Source organism: Lissotriton vulgaris, chromosome 1_1 (assembly GCF_964263255.1).
Source record: "Lissotriton vulgaris chromosome 1_1, aLisVul1.2, whole genome shotgun sequence".
In the NCBI taxonomy this organism is placed as follows: domain Eukaryota; kingdom Metazoa; phylum Chordata; class Amphibia; order Caudata; family Salamandridae; genus Lissotriton; species Lissotriton vulgaris.
Window position 1 is genome coordinate 428,752,861 of NC_141685.1, and position 14,526 is coordinate 428,767,386.

General features: G+C 46.3%; 1 protein-coding gene across 1 annotated transcript in view; it reads right to left on the reverse strand.

Annotated features, from left to right (window-relative positions):
- LOC147747302 (uncharacterized) overlaps positions 1-14,526 on the reverse strand; it is a 74,078-nt gene that overhangs the window by 52,012 nt on the left and 7,540 nt on the right. The window contains exon 2 of the mRNA XM_086936217.1: positions 6,921-6,961. Coding sequence (XP_086792343.1) covers positions 6,921-6,961 — 41 coding nt within the window. The remainder of the gene's footprint in view (positions 1-6,920; positions 6,962-14,526) is intronic.

Consider the following 14,526-nt stretch of genomic DNA (forward strand, 5'->3'; position numbering starts at 1 on the left):
GAGCACCGGGCAACTACAATTTCCCTACACTTTAGTTTTTAGGTTTCGCCTGGCGTCCGCTGCGCAGCAGAGTTCACACAGGCGAAATTGTATGTTAGAACAGTATCCGCCCGATTCATGAACCTAAATTGCGCTCGCAAGGGGCCGGATTCTGAGAATCCGGCCCTTTGCGAGAGCGATTTTTGCATTTGGGATTCAGCATCCCAAATGCAAAAATCGCTAATTACGATGTCGCAAATGTGCGAGGAATTACATTTAAGGAATCTCTATTAGAGATTCCTTAAATGCAATTCAACATCCAATTTAAATTTGCGAATTCGCAATTTCTTGCTGCAATTTACCGCGAGGTCAGACCTCGCAGTAAATTGCGAAAACTCAGAAAAATGCATTTAAATGCATTTTTCTGAGTTGCATGTTACACACACACATGTCCTTTGGACATGTGTGTGTGCAACACCTGTGTGAAATTTCATTTGAGGGGTGCTACAGGGTGTCCTGTGGACACCCCTGGCACCCTTCAAATCGCAATCTTATTTGCGATTAGCTAATTGCAAATAAGGAATACTCCCCATTCATTCCTATGGGCCTTTTGGCCCATAGGAATGAATGGCGAGTTATTCCTTATTTGCGATTAGCAATTTGCTAATCGCAAATAAGGAATCAGTAGGAATCGCATTTTATTATGCGATTTCTACATGATTACCGTTTTGCGAGTCCTTAATAGCGAATCGCTATGATTCGCTATTAGGGGCTCGCAAAACGGCCCGTTGATGAATCAGGCTGCCAGTGGCTTAGTCGCGCCTCTCTCTTCCATTGGCTAGCTCCATAAATGGAGGCTAGCCATTGGAAGAGAGATCTGTCCTTCATTGTCCGAGGCGATTCGTGGGCGTTGCGGCAATTTTTTCCCTCTCCGCCCCTTTTAAAACGTCATGCGGCGGTGGGCGGATGTTTTTTTTCCCCCATGATGTTTTGGTCTTTTTCGAAGTGCCTTTTGCCGGAGTGGGCTGCGAGATTTAAGTTGCCAGGAAGTTGTTTCTATTTGCGATCAGGTAAGCAGCCTTTTGTTTATAATTTTCTTTTCCCTTCGTACGTTTACCCCGTCTCATGTCGTCTCCTAGTTTGTACGTGTACCCAGTCTCATGTCGTCTCCCTGTTTGTTTTACGTCTTTGCGTGTCTTGTTGCTGTCGTCTCTACATGCCCCGTGTTTTACATGTTTATCTTTCCACGGTATCTTTTCCCTTTGTACGTGTCCCCCCCCCCGATCGGCAGCAACTCGTCCTCCCCAGTCTCGCTCTGTGTCCCGGGGTCGGCAGCCCTCCTCCCGTCCCTGTCCCGGGGTCGGTGGCTCTCCTCCCCCTCCACCAGTCTGGATCGGCCGCCCTCCCTCCCCCTTCAGTCTCTCCCTGTCCCGAGATCGCCTCCTCCCTCCCTCCCTCCTCTGACAGTGCAGCTCTGCTCAGCACTCTGCACAGGACGGCGTGCAGTGCAGCCGCACCGGGACCCGCCTGCAGCCTATAGGTGGCCGAGAAGCACCTTTACGGGGCCTTTCACAGCCCTCTGTGGGGCCCCGAGAACAGCCTCTCGCCTGTGGGGAAGTGCCCTGCGGATCTGGGCTTGTTAAACAAATGTTCGTGACTGCGCAGAAGTCTCTTAAAGGCGGAAATATTCCATAAGTTGTTTGTGCAGGCAGGCCCCTCCTCCGCCCGAGAAAGAATTGAAAGTATGCCGACCAGACACGTCATGGGCATTGTGGGTAAAAGCAGGCCGCCCGGTTAGTTCTCTTTTTGTCTGGTAAAGCAGGTTTTGCGTGATTGTGTGATCTTCGGCAGGCAGCATGGTGATGCTGTGAAGCTGCAGCCGGTCAGGGGGAAGCTGCGTCCGAGGTAGGAGCGAGGCATCGCCGCGTAGACGGAATCAGGCCGGCTGCTGGACACTGAGCAGTGAAAAACCCAGGAGCAGCAACCCCCCCCCCCCACACACACCCTCCCCTCCCAACCTCCGGAGCCCTGTTCGTTTCATTCTGGTCTCATTTCTGTGCCTGTCCCCTTGCTCAGCGCTCGGTCTTTTTCTGCTCATCCTCCCTCTCTCAGTGTATTCAGTAGAGCTTCACTGGCCTGAGTTGTTGCTGACATATTGATTTGCACGTTTTGCCAAAGCGTTGCAGGTTCCCAGGTATTGAATGCTGTATGATGTCACATACAGATCTCTGAGGGTGGCACAGGTATTTCCTGGATTTCTCTTCCGCCTCTCAGTGTAGACTGCAGGCTTGCTGTTCATCCTTCGGCCTGGTGAGGTTGGGGATTGCCTGGGAGAAATCCCCGTAATATTAGTTTGCTGTCTTGTGTCCGTTCCAGAGTCTGCCCGGGTCTCCCTTTACAGCCTCAGGCTTGTGATCTCTGCTGCTGGGTTTGGTCACTAGATGTCTCTTCGCTACTGGTACATTTTGCAGGACAAGATTTCTGTTTCAGCAGGTCACATATTATCTCTTTTTGTCAGATTCAGATTCTTTGCTTCAGAGCTTTCCCTGTTTGTTTTGTCAGTATGTATTACCTTCATCGTTCTCTACCTTGTGGCCTCTTACTCTCTCCATCTCTCGCTTCCTCCCTGTGAGCCTCTCTTGCTGCATTTCTGTCTGTATGTGATTTTCTCTCCCTTGTCTTATTCCATGTGATCGATCGATCTGTCTGTCTCTGTCACAAAACAGGCATCAATGTGATATGGTCCTGTGTATCACCATAATCGGTCTCAGTGGCACCTCAAACGTCACCAGACCCCCCCCCCCCCCTCCTCCCAATGTCAGTATAGAAACATATAGCGCAAGTTACTCATCATGTATTTTTTTAATTGCATGCTTACTTTGGTGCAATGAGCATGACACCATTGCATAATTTTCAATCATGTAAATGTTTATTTAAAGCAGTAAATAAAGTACAAGCTTTCATTCTTTAGTTGTGCTAATAGTATGAGAAAAGTATTTAATTCTGCAGTTACAAAACAGGGCTCCTCATAAAACATGTTTGGCTACAAAAGCACATTCTGGCTATAGGAATCAGAGATGCTGAAGCTGATAGCAAGCCAGAGCTAACAGGGGGCAGGGGCCCTGATTGTAGTTAGAACGTTTAGCTTTTGTGAATATAGCAGTGCGCACAGCACAAAGTGGTTATTCTCAGACATTTTTGAAACTCCTTATGCAATGTAGAATGAGCACTTGTTCCTCCTGTAATGTACCGTTTGCTACCTCTTGTATTTTGTTTGCTCACAATTGTCACTTTTGCCTCATGTAACTTAACGTTTGCTTTTGTAACTTGTTCACTTGTAATTTTCTCCTCATGTATCATTACTGTTCCTATTGTGAAGCGCTCTGACACCTTCCGGTAAAGTCCGCGCTATAATGCCAATAGCTCTAACTTTGGCAAAGGCGAGACCGTTGCATTGTAAATGCTTGTTTCTTTTTGTTTAGGGACTTTTTTGTTTTAATAAGCGCTCCATTACAGCGCCCGGCAATGCTTGCCCGCTAAGAACACCCCTCCTGCCTCCCAAACAGCATCGAGCCGTAATCGCCTTGGCTCCCACGTCCCAAACAGCATAAAGCAGCAATCGCTGAGGCTTTTTATTTATTTATTTACTAGAGAACCGTAATGCTTGGCTGCAAAGAACACCCCTTCCACCTCCCAAACATCATCCAGCAGCGATGCCGTGGCTCGTTTCACTTTCTTTGTTGTCTATTTCCAAGCTCCACTGTCCCCCTCCCAATCAGTCATGAGGCAGCAGAGCCAGGGGGACGAAGAAGGTGGGTTATGCTGCAGCCTGCCTCAGAGCAGGGGACTCTGGTCTTTGCCTGCTCCTCACAGCTGACCCGACTGAATGTTAGCATCTATCTTCTCAGTTGGGTGCAGTTCAGACATTCACAGATGTCTTGAGCATCACACTGCAGTCTACAGAGTGCATGAGTTAATGTGAGGTCACCCTTTTGCTGCTGACTTGAGAGTGCAACCACCATAAGGTGAGGACATCTTTACCAATGGCAGCAGTTGCCCCAGTAGGCACAAGCATGGTGTCTCTGACTGCTTCACCATAAGCCACAGCTAAGTTGTGATTCTTAGCATGTAGGACATAGGATAACCCTTGTGGTCCACCTTTCAGCCCACTGAGGTGGAAAGCAATTAAGTTCTAATAAGAAATCAAATGGATTGCTCTGAAGAAGATAAGGGCATAAAAGGACTCATTTTAAAGCAACCACCCTGCCTCAATGGATTATGTGTTACCTGCTCCAGGACGGTTGCTGGAACTTTTGCCTCATGCATGCATTGCTTAATTTGTACAAGAACGAGTGACCGTGCCAAAGGTTCAGTTCAGAAGCCTGAAGCCACTGCATTTGAATGTTAGCACACCTAATATCAAGAATGACTAATTTTGAATCCAGCTCCATTGCCCTTAATCACTACCAGACACTCCCTGCCCCTTTATCTCAGTCCTTCAAGTTCATGCTTTCTCCTTTTATGACGGTTTTCCTTCTTTCTCTTCCTCCGTCTTTCCATTTTGTTTAGTTTCCCTCGCTTGCTCTTGGTAAATGTCTGATGCAGAAAACTAAGTGTTGGTTGCAAAAATGAGAACCAGTGGCTCCCACCGGCAAACACAGACTCAAATTAAATAAATCACCTCCATAACAAACGACACTTAGCAGCGTGATTTTTGTGCGGAGCCTCTAAAAAAAGGTGGTCTTTGTTAATACAACTAGGATTCCAAAGGCAGCTTGCTTCGCCATGCTCCAGGAGGATCAAAGTCCAACTTCTTCTCCAACAGCTCATGGTGCAAACCAGAGCAGAATAGCAACATCTAATTAGGCTGATGGTTTCTCAACTGAGCTAGAACCATGTTGAGGTCCCACTCTGAACACCTCTTTGAGCCAAATGGTGCACAGAAATCTGTTATGGTTTGTCCAGAGTGCCGTAAATTCAGGCTGACTTCCCTGGGCTATTCTTGGACTCATAGAGAACTTTGTAAGAAAATCTTACGCTGTCTGTTGACTTTTTTTCTGTTATGAGAATCATTCCCCATGAGAGCAATGTTTTATTAATTTTGCAAGTGAGAATGATAAGTGAAATGTGTGCAAAGCAACAGTGGCTGATGTATAGTGAGTGAGTCACAGAGAGAACCAGTCAGCTGACTTTGCCAATGCAATGTCTTAGAGAGCACCGGTTTAGATATGCACAATAAAGTTCCACCTGTCAAAATATCCTTAAGCTTTGACAATCACATCTTTTTTTGCCTTTGTATATTGAAAAGATGTATCCCAAGCCACAATAACACAGACTATAAGGACACCATGAGCAGCAGCAGTGTCAGCTTCCCTAACACAAAAGGTACAGACAGATTGTAACATCTGCAATACAGATCTCCCAAATACACAACACATATGTACAGGTAGCCGCAGTATGTGCTTCTTTGCACATTCAACAGGTACTGCTTAGATTTGCTTATAGATAGTGAGGAATAACAGCGACAGCAGCTGAGCATCCTTCCACACATGAAAGCCCGCACAGAATATGTACAGCAACGGAGCAAGCTTCCATGTGTTAGAGTCAGTGTGTATTGTGGTGGAGGTTGGGTAAGTTAGTATGATATTAGTGATTGTATGTGCTTGTATTGGTGAGCAGGTGTATGTGTGGTGTGCTAGGTGCTGTAATTGTATGTTATGCTGTGTGTGCTGGTGTGAAGTTGGTGAATGGTTTGTGTATGTAATTTAAATCATTTATTTAAAAAATATGGATTGATGTTATTCTGAGGGCAGCGGCCATCTTTGCTATTTACTTACTTTTGTAGCAATTGCTGAATGCTGCACATTAGGTTTTACACGTTGTGCAGCAAATGCTATAAAAAGAAATACATTTATCAAAAAGGCGGGCGCCTTTACATCATTGTCAGCTTTACCTTTCAACATGGCGGCTCCTAGCCTTTACTTTCTATTTATTTACTTTTCTAGTACTGAGGACACAGCACGTTTTAGCTTTAAACATATAAAGTTATAGCGTGGCATACCGCAAAGGCTGCAAAAGGCCCAAATGAAAAAAGCTCATACTAGTTAATGCTCCCTGTAATTTTATTCACTTTGAACATGGTGCCTGCAGCAGCCATTTCTACTGATTTCCTTTAATAGCATGCGAGGCATGGTGCACTTTAGCTTCAAACATATGAAGTTAAAGCGCAGAGTCCCACAAATGCTACAAAATCCCCCCCCAAAAATGCTAGCTCTTGTGCCTTGTACCATTGTATAATACTATTCTGATATTAGGTCTCAAGGAAAGGGTGGAGTACCACAGGCTGTTGCATCCTTAATGCAAATATGAAAGGATACATTACAGTAGAGCATACGTTTCCATTTGTTTTTATTGGAAGTTTAATTTTTGTTAGCTTGCATTTTAAAAATGCACAAATTTTCTTGATTTCGCTTTATTTCACAAACAAATATAAATAAATAAATAAATAACAATGGGGCATTTTTTAAACACAAGCGAACAATAAAAAACAAATTAATACGTATACTCAGCAGCACTCTTTCTTTATATTTCAATTAAATGTGCAGTACCTTATGTGGCTAATAGAGGTCCATTTACAACTCCACAGGGACACCTAGTAAGAGCCTCTAGTACTGCATGCTTTACTTCATTCGTGGAATTTCATTTGCTATTACTTATGCTACTACGGGGATATTTTAAACAAAAAAAACATACAAACATTAGCATTTGCAATGCCAATAGCTCAAAGTTTTACTAATGCAAGACATACTACATTGCAAATGCTTGTCTTAACTGCTGTCAGCCAGACTTCACCTTTAAACTAAAAGAGAAATTAACTGCAGCTGGTGAGATGATTCACATAGGAGGACTGTAGTCATGTTATTTTCAGAAACAGACCTTACCAGTTTAGGTCTGTTGCGATGTGAATCCTTTATATGACCATCTGCCAAGACAAAAATCAAAAGTTACACACAACATAAAGAACAACCAGAATAAAACTACAATAAAATCAACTGAACCCACTTCCAAAACACATGCTTGTGAAAAGTCAAATTCAGTTCTACTGAAATACCATATAAAAAAATAAAAAAAATAAAACGCTTTGTTTGAATTTCCGTTTTTGGACAGAACAACTGATGACATTTGGTAATAAATGTTTCACTTATGGTGACATAGTTTGCAAATTAAATTATAAACATTTCAGGTTCTAAAGTAAAATCATTTAAAAAGCTTAACTTGGTTAGAAGGAATTCTTAAGAACTTTTTAAATAAAATCTGGAATGGGTTCAATAAACCTAAAAGGGTTATGATTTAGTCATTTAAAAAGGTTAGACACAGGCCATTGAGAGGCTTTTAAAGCGAATATCTGTGGAATGGTGTGGAATGGCGATCGCGAAACATGGTGGTACACTACGTGATATACAGTGCTCCTTGGAACGTGTGGAGGCGTACCTTTGGGGGCTGTAATCTGGGGCCTTGGGGGGGGGGGGGGCGGGGGGGGAGGATGGTGACCGATGGGTTACTTCTCCGTGCGGAAGCAATGGGGGAGTTTTGTGACATCGGGGACCAAGAGGTGTAGTGTCTGGGGAAGTACGCAAGGGCACGTCGGTACGGGGAACTCAAGTGCCCAGGCCACATCTTGGTGAGATTGCTGCATCCGGGGAAGTGACTGCATATCAGAGCTAGGTCCACAGATTGGGGGGACATTTTGGTGGAGCTTCTGCAATACTACACTCATCTTTACACCACTAGATACGTTGAGGAGGATGGAGGTCTGGCAGACTATCGGTCTGAGATCACCATGGTCTGGCTGTCCAACACACAGCAACAGTTCCTCAGTGAGCCGATCTCAGTAGAGGAGATTGTAGCCGCAATTGACTCTATGGATGGGTCGAAGTCTCCTGGCTCGAAGAAGCTTATGGGCACATTCTATAAGACTCACAAACACTTGCTGCCTCCATACCTGCTGGAGTTTTAGTCCGAGTCCCTGGAAACAGGTGTACACACCCATGCTGCGTGAGGCAATTGTGGTCCTGCTATTAAAACCCGGCAGGAACCCACAATATTGTCAGCCTTACAGACCACTGCCCTTACTGAACTTTGACACTAAAATCCTGGTGAAAGTACTATCACGTAGATTGTCGCTTATTCTCGAAATATTATCTCCTCACTCCAGTCAGGGTTCGTGCCCCACCAATCTACCTCGGTAGCCCTGGCCCTGCTTGACGCAGAGAAGGCCTTTGCCTGCCTCGAGGGACCTTTTTTATGGGACAGCTTTGGATACTTGGTCTAATGCTCAGCTTTACATCTCTAATACAGCTCCTCTATTCTCACCCAACTGCCCACATCAGCACCAATGGCTCAATAACTGCTCCAATGTCGCTGGCTAGGGGCACGAGACAGGGGTGACCACTCTCCCCGCTCTTATTTATTATGACAATGGATCCCATGGTCCGCCACCTGCAGAAGAACCTGGTGAAGGTTGCAGTTCGACACAGGTCTGCTGTTACTATCGCTTTACACAGATGACATCCTGATCCGTCACCCTGCTACAAATGTTAGCCCAGTGTTGCAAGAGATTCAGAGATTTGGACTATTCTCGGGGTTCCAGATCAAGTGGAACAAGTCAGAATTATTCCCACTGATGGAGGGTGCCCAGCGATTCCACATCGACTTACCGCTGTGTTGGTGTGCTGACACGGTTAAATATTTAGGCATCCACGTCCACCGTGACAAGGAGCAAGTTCCCCACCTCAACTACGGCCCGACTGTGGACAAATTAACACTGATATTTGAATGATGGATCAGCCTTCCGCTGTCAATAATGGGACAGATCGCAATAATTAAAATGTTTGTACTGTCTAGATTTCTTCATTTGTTTCTCTACATACCTTTTCCTCTTACCAATGCCTTCTTCGCCACCTTGAGGGGGCCGTTGAAGAGATTGATTTGGCCGGTCACAGACCACAGGTGGGCTGGTGTGCGCTGATCGTTCTTTACGTCAGTGGTAGCTTCAGAGTACCTAATTTTCAGCCATATTACTCAGTGGCCCAGTGTCAATATGCGTATCATTGGTACCATGTGGGTGCCAGGCTGCTGTGCAGCCGAATTGATAGAGATTTGGCCGGCTCCATGCCACTCAATGTCATGCTCCATGTTGGTCTACAACTGGACCCTACGACATACAACCTCTCTACACTACTTGTTGGGCGTGGCAGCAGTTACAGTGGTTCCTGGGAGCGGATCTCTTGTACTTGGGTGCCCTGTTGATTTCAATGGGAATTCTCCGGTTTCAATAAAGACTGCAGGCTCGGGGACAAAAATCTTCTGAAGTTGGAGAGGTAAGTTGGAATGCTGGGACACTGTTGGTTGGGCCAAGGCAGTTTGACTTCGGGTGCAGGGGTGTCTTTAGGCGTCGGGCTTTCTTACCAGCTCTGGTTATGGTTGGCTCCAGAAAGAGGCTGCAGGCTTTGCCGGGAGAATGAAGGCAGGTCAGAGATCACCAGATCTCAGGTCAAGATTGCCGGAGAGACCTCCTTGTGGTGTTTGGCCACTCAAACTCGGGCCGTGGGCTTTGGGTGCAGATTAGTGAAGACTCGCAGATTTGGCCAGAGCCAGAGTCTGCGGTGAGCAAATCCGGTGCTCAAGGGAGACAGAGTCTTTCTTGTGGAAGGCAGGGCACGTCCTTGGGGTTCTTAAGGTTGTTGGCTGCAGGTCACACCAGGACTTCGCTTCTGTAGGCTCGAGGTAGGGACAGGCCGCTAGGGTTGGGGACAAGTCAGTGGGCATCCTCCTCTTCTTAGCTTCGGCACAGGTCTTCGGTCCTTCTTCTTTTCTTCTTGGTCCGTTCTTGTCTGAGGAGGCAAGAGTCAGGTGGCCCCTAAATACTAGATTATGGGGTGTTGCAGGTAGGTAAAGGTTGCGACCAATGGTTCCCTTAATTGGGGTGGGAACACCCCCTATTATGCCACTCTCCAGTGGGAGGAGGGCATATGCCTCTCTCTGGTTGGCTGGGTCCCCCATCTGCAAGATGGTGGGGACTGAGAGCTGTGCTTCACCTCGCCTCCCCAACCAGAGGGGTGGGGTTGGCAAAGGTGGGCACACCTCCCTTCCTCACTTGGTTTTCCCGCCAATTCTCCCACCTAACGTGGGGGTCAGAAGCGGTGGGGACCAGTTGCTGGAAGCAGCAAAAGTCCTGGGGAAGCTCATGAAGGTGGCAAGCCTTTGAAGCTTCCCCTTCGTAGACCCTGCCCATCCTGGGGGAGGAGGCTTGACACCTCGTCCCAGGATGTGCATTGTTTCAGACCCTCAAGAGCAGCAGGCTCTCGACCCAAGGGTCCAGAAACATATCTGGTGGTGGCAGCTGGTGAGCAGCCACTCAGCCTGGACACTAGAGTTAGGTCGTTTTTCAGGGGGCATCTCTAAGATGTCCTCTGGGGCATTTTTCATTTAATCCCACACTGGCATCAGTGTTTATTTAATGTGCTGAGAAGTTTGATACCAAACTTCCCAGTTTTCAGTAAAGCCATTATGGTACTGTGGAGTGCGTAATGAAAACTCCCAGCACCATATACTCTTAATGGCATTGTTGCACTTACAATGTCTAAGAACTGACTTAGACACTGTAGGGGTACAGGGCTCATGCACCTGTACCCTCACCACTGGAATAGTGCACCCAGCTAGAGGGGTGGCTGACCTAGGCCAGGACAGTGGGTTGCAGGCATGGCACACAGGGATGTGTACCATGTTGACTCTTCACTTTGATCTGCACCCAAACCGCAGCCTGCAAAGGTAGTGTATGTGTGTGTGTGTGTGTAAAGGTACAGGGCCTCTAAGGGTGGCACAATAAGTGGTGCAGCCCTTAGAGGCCTTCCCTGGCCACAGTGCCCTTGGTACTTGTGGTACCATTTAGAAGGTGCGGACCCGTGGCCAAAGAGTGCCAATTGGGTTTTGTTTTCAATGCAGTTAGGGAAAGAACATAGGCCCTGCGTACCTGCTTGGCAGGAACCCAAGGCAAACTTGTCAAAGCACATCAGCGCAGTTTAGCAAAAAGTGGGGGCAACCATCTAAAAAGAGGGCACTTTCTCGCAATGTGGTATGCATAATGTATTGAAAACAATAAATAAAGCTTTTGAAAAAGGTTAGGCTTCTTTATTTTACGAATTTGAAAAAAAGAGGAGTTGGTGGGGTGAAAAGCTAAGAAATATTCATAAACTATTAGTATACATTTGTTTAAAAAAAGTTTCATTAAGTTATGGTATACGGTTTGTGTCTGTTAAGATGGGAATGTCTCCTACATGCGAAATAGGTACGTAACCCTTCCCGGAGTACCAACTACATATGAAACTGACTTTATTTTGGCTCTGATGTCACTCTAATCTAGAAGAGGCCTATATCTGTCCCTCAAAATATGTGGGCCAGAACCGGTTTTGTCACATGGCAGGGTGCACCAAGCATGCCGTCATATTAGGCAGCGGACTACTGCCCCTGGCCTTGGTACATTATGTGGAGCTGTGCTGGATAATTACCATATTTCATGAATTTGTTGTTTTACCAGATCTACTTCTCTGTGTTGGTGGCAGTGCAGCCCACTCACCCTGTCATGTAAAGTTTAGCTGCTATATCAATGCCAGAATCTTGTGCTGAGATCCTGTGTGCATAAGGAATGTTTATGTGTATGACCTTTGCTACAAAAAGGTTCCCTTTTTCTCTCTGTGCTATTTCCGAGTGAACTGTTAGATCACAGCAAAGATTCCTGTCTTGCCCAACAGCCTAAAGTGGTTTGGAGCTATTGGTAAATCTGCTGCTGAAGGAGAAAATGAAAGCTGTGTCACCTTCAAAGCAGGATGCCAGAGATTGGCCTTGAGGCTGCAACTGTTGCATGTGATCACTGATTTGCAGCTAGCTACAAGGGCTGCCGAAGATACATCTTCAAAGCTGTCCCACAGGTTCTAAAAATGTCATGAGTAATCCCCCGAGCTGAGGAAAGAAGCGTAGTACAGAGAGGAGAAGTCATATGGGTAGACGTTGAATGGTTAATTTCCCATGCAGGGCTGTTCGATTACCAATTTGGTGCACACTTCTAATGACACTGGACATTTCATCAACAATGTGCTTTCCTTAAAGCTTTAAGATACAGGGCGTTCAATCTCAGTCCTTTTTGCTTTCTTTTTATCAGCCACTGCACTTTGGTAATTTCACTTATTGATGCAATTGGTGAGGTGTAAGTAAAGGTTTCAGTTGTTTAATAAAAGCCCATGAGCCCCTGGAACACGGTTTCAACAGGTTACTGGCTAAAACGGTCTTTAAAAGAAGACGCCAAGCAAGAGGACTAATTTCCATCATCCATCTACACAGGAAGTGACATAATTGGATTTCTCACCATCCATCTGCACGGGAAATTACATCACTGGATTTTCCATCATTCATCTACACAGGGAGTGACATCACTCCTACCCCCTCCCAGGACTTACCTAATAGTGACCACAGTGTGAAAAGACAGTGGACCTGCGCAGCCAGTCTGCTCCCATCCAGGTTAGGACCACACTTAGAAGCAGTAACCCACTGCGACCCTCTACGCTCTCAACCCCAGCTGCCACTTCCCACGCTACTGCCTCACTGCACCACAAAACACAGAGGGAGTGTTAACTTGTGCTTCCTGCTATTTCTAAGGCATTTATCCACACCCAACAGTCACCACACCAGTGCCGACAGCACCCACCACCCTGCTCTCTCACTCAAAGTCCTGCAATCACTAACACAATTCTTTGCATTTGCATGCATGCTCCTCAACACCTGCTCACTCACCAAACACACACCGAAGAGATTTGTGACCTGCTGCACAAAACTATCCCAGACCTACTTAGCGTTATGGAATCCTGGCTGAACCCACATCGGCCCTTGACTTCGCCACAACCATCCTTGCCGGCTGCAAAATTGCCAGGCATGACAGACTTAACAAGCCTGGAGGAGGAATCGCCAAAATTCACAATAACGCTGTCCGCTGCAGAAAATCCATGGACACGTGATCCTCCAAATGTCATTGAAACTCCACATCACAGCCAACTTCACCCTCTCATCTACAGACCACAGGGACCGGGCACCGACTTCACAGACACCATCATGGACTGAGTTGTAACACATCCTCGAAGCTAGCAATTACATCCTACTCAGAGACCTGTATTTCCACCAGAAGGACCAGGCAGATCCCAACTCAAAAGCATTGGGAGCCTGGGCCTCACCGAACAAGTAAAGGGACCTACCCTCATCACCACACAACGCCTTCCTGGTCCCTATTTTCACATCCGTCAACAACATCTGAATTGCATCAATGTCAGCACCAACAGAAGCAAAGAAATCTTCGCCATCATTAAGGATTTCACCTTAGAAGTGGTCGGTTCCAACTTAATTATCCCCTCACAGGATCTCCGCAGAAATCTCTCTCAATTCTTCAACAACAAAATCATAGCCATTTACAGTAACTTAAACCTGCCACCAGATCAAACAGGTCTCGCGATATGCCTCCTATCTTATCTAAAGAACCAATGTTAAGCATATGGCCCGTTATTACACAAGATGAAACTGCCATCACCATGAAGTACATACATTGAAGGACCCCACTGGACCTCTGCCCCACCACACCTATTTCAGAGGACTGCAACCCATCAGCGCCATGCTCACATCCATTCTGAACAGCCACCTTTTTTGTGACCATTTTCACAGATGCTTAGAAACAATCAACAGTCCTCGCATTGCTGAAGAAATCCTCTGGGAACCCTTCAAGCTCGCCAACTACGTTGGATCTCCCTGCTACCATTCTCAGCCAACGTCTCAGACAAAAATCATACATAGACCCCTCACCAAATACCTTAGTTTCCACAATCTCCTTGATACCAGTCAGTCTGGTTTCAGACCCAACCACAATATGGAAAGTGCCATAATCACCGCCATGGATGACATCTATGTCACTCTGAATGGAGAAGACACAGCATCCCTCATCCTTCTAGACCTCTCCGCCGCATTTGACATCCTGTCCTCATCCAGTGCCTAAAAGATACTGTAATCAAAGGACAGGCATTCTGACAAATCTGCTCCTTCCTGACTGGAAGGACTCAGTCTGTCAGCCTGGCTCTGTACACCTAGGACACATGCAACCTCAGCTGTTAAGATCCGCAAGTATCATCCCAGAGTCTGACCCGCTTCAATATATACATAATCCCTCTAGCCAGCATCATCTGCTTTCATGGTATCAATGTCCTCTCTATTGGCGATGACACAAAGTATTCGTGCTCATGGAGAAGAAGCCCAGTACCCAGATCAAGTGAAATGCCTGCATGACTGAAAGTGACAAATATATGACAACCAACTGCCTGAAGTTTAACACCGATAAGACCACAATTGGTATTTTCGGAAAGGGCACTTCACCATGGGACACCGCCTAGTGGACAACAAAGTTAGGACCAACACCTACCCCCACCATGCAAGCCAAGAACCTTGGGATCATCATCT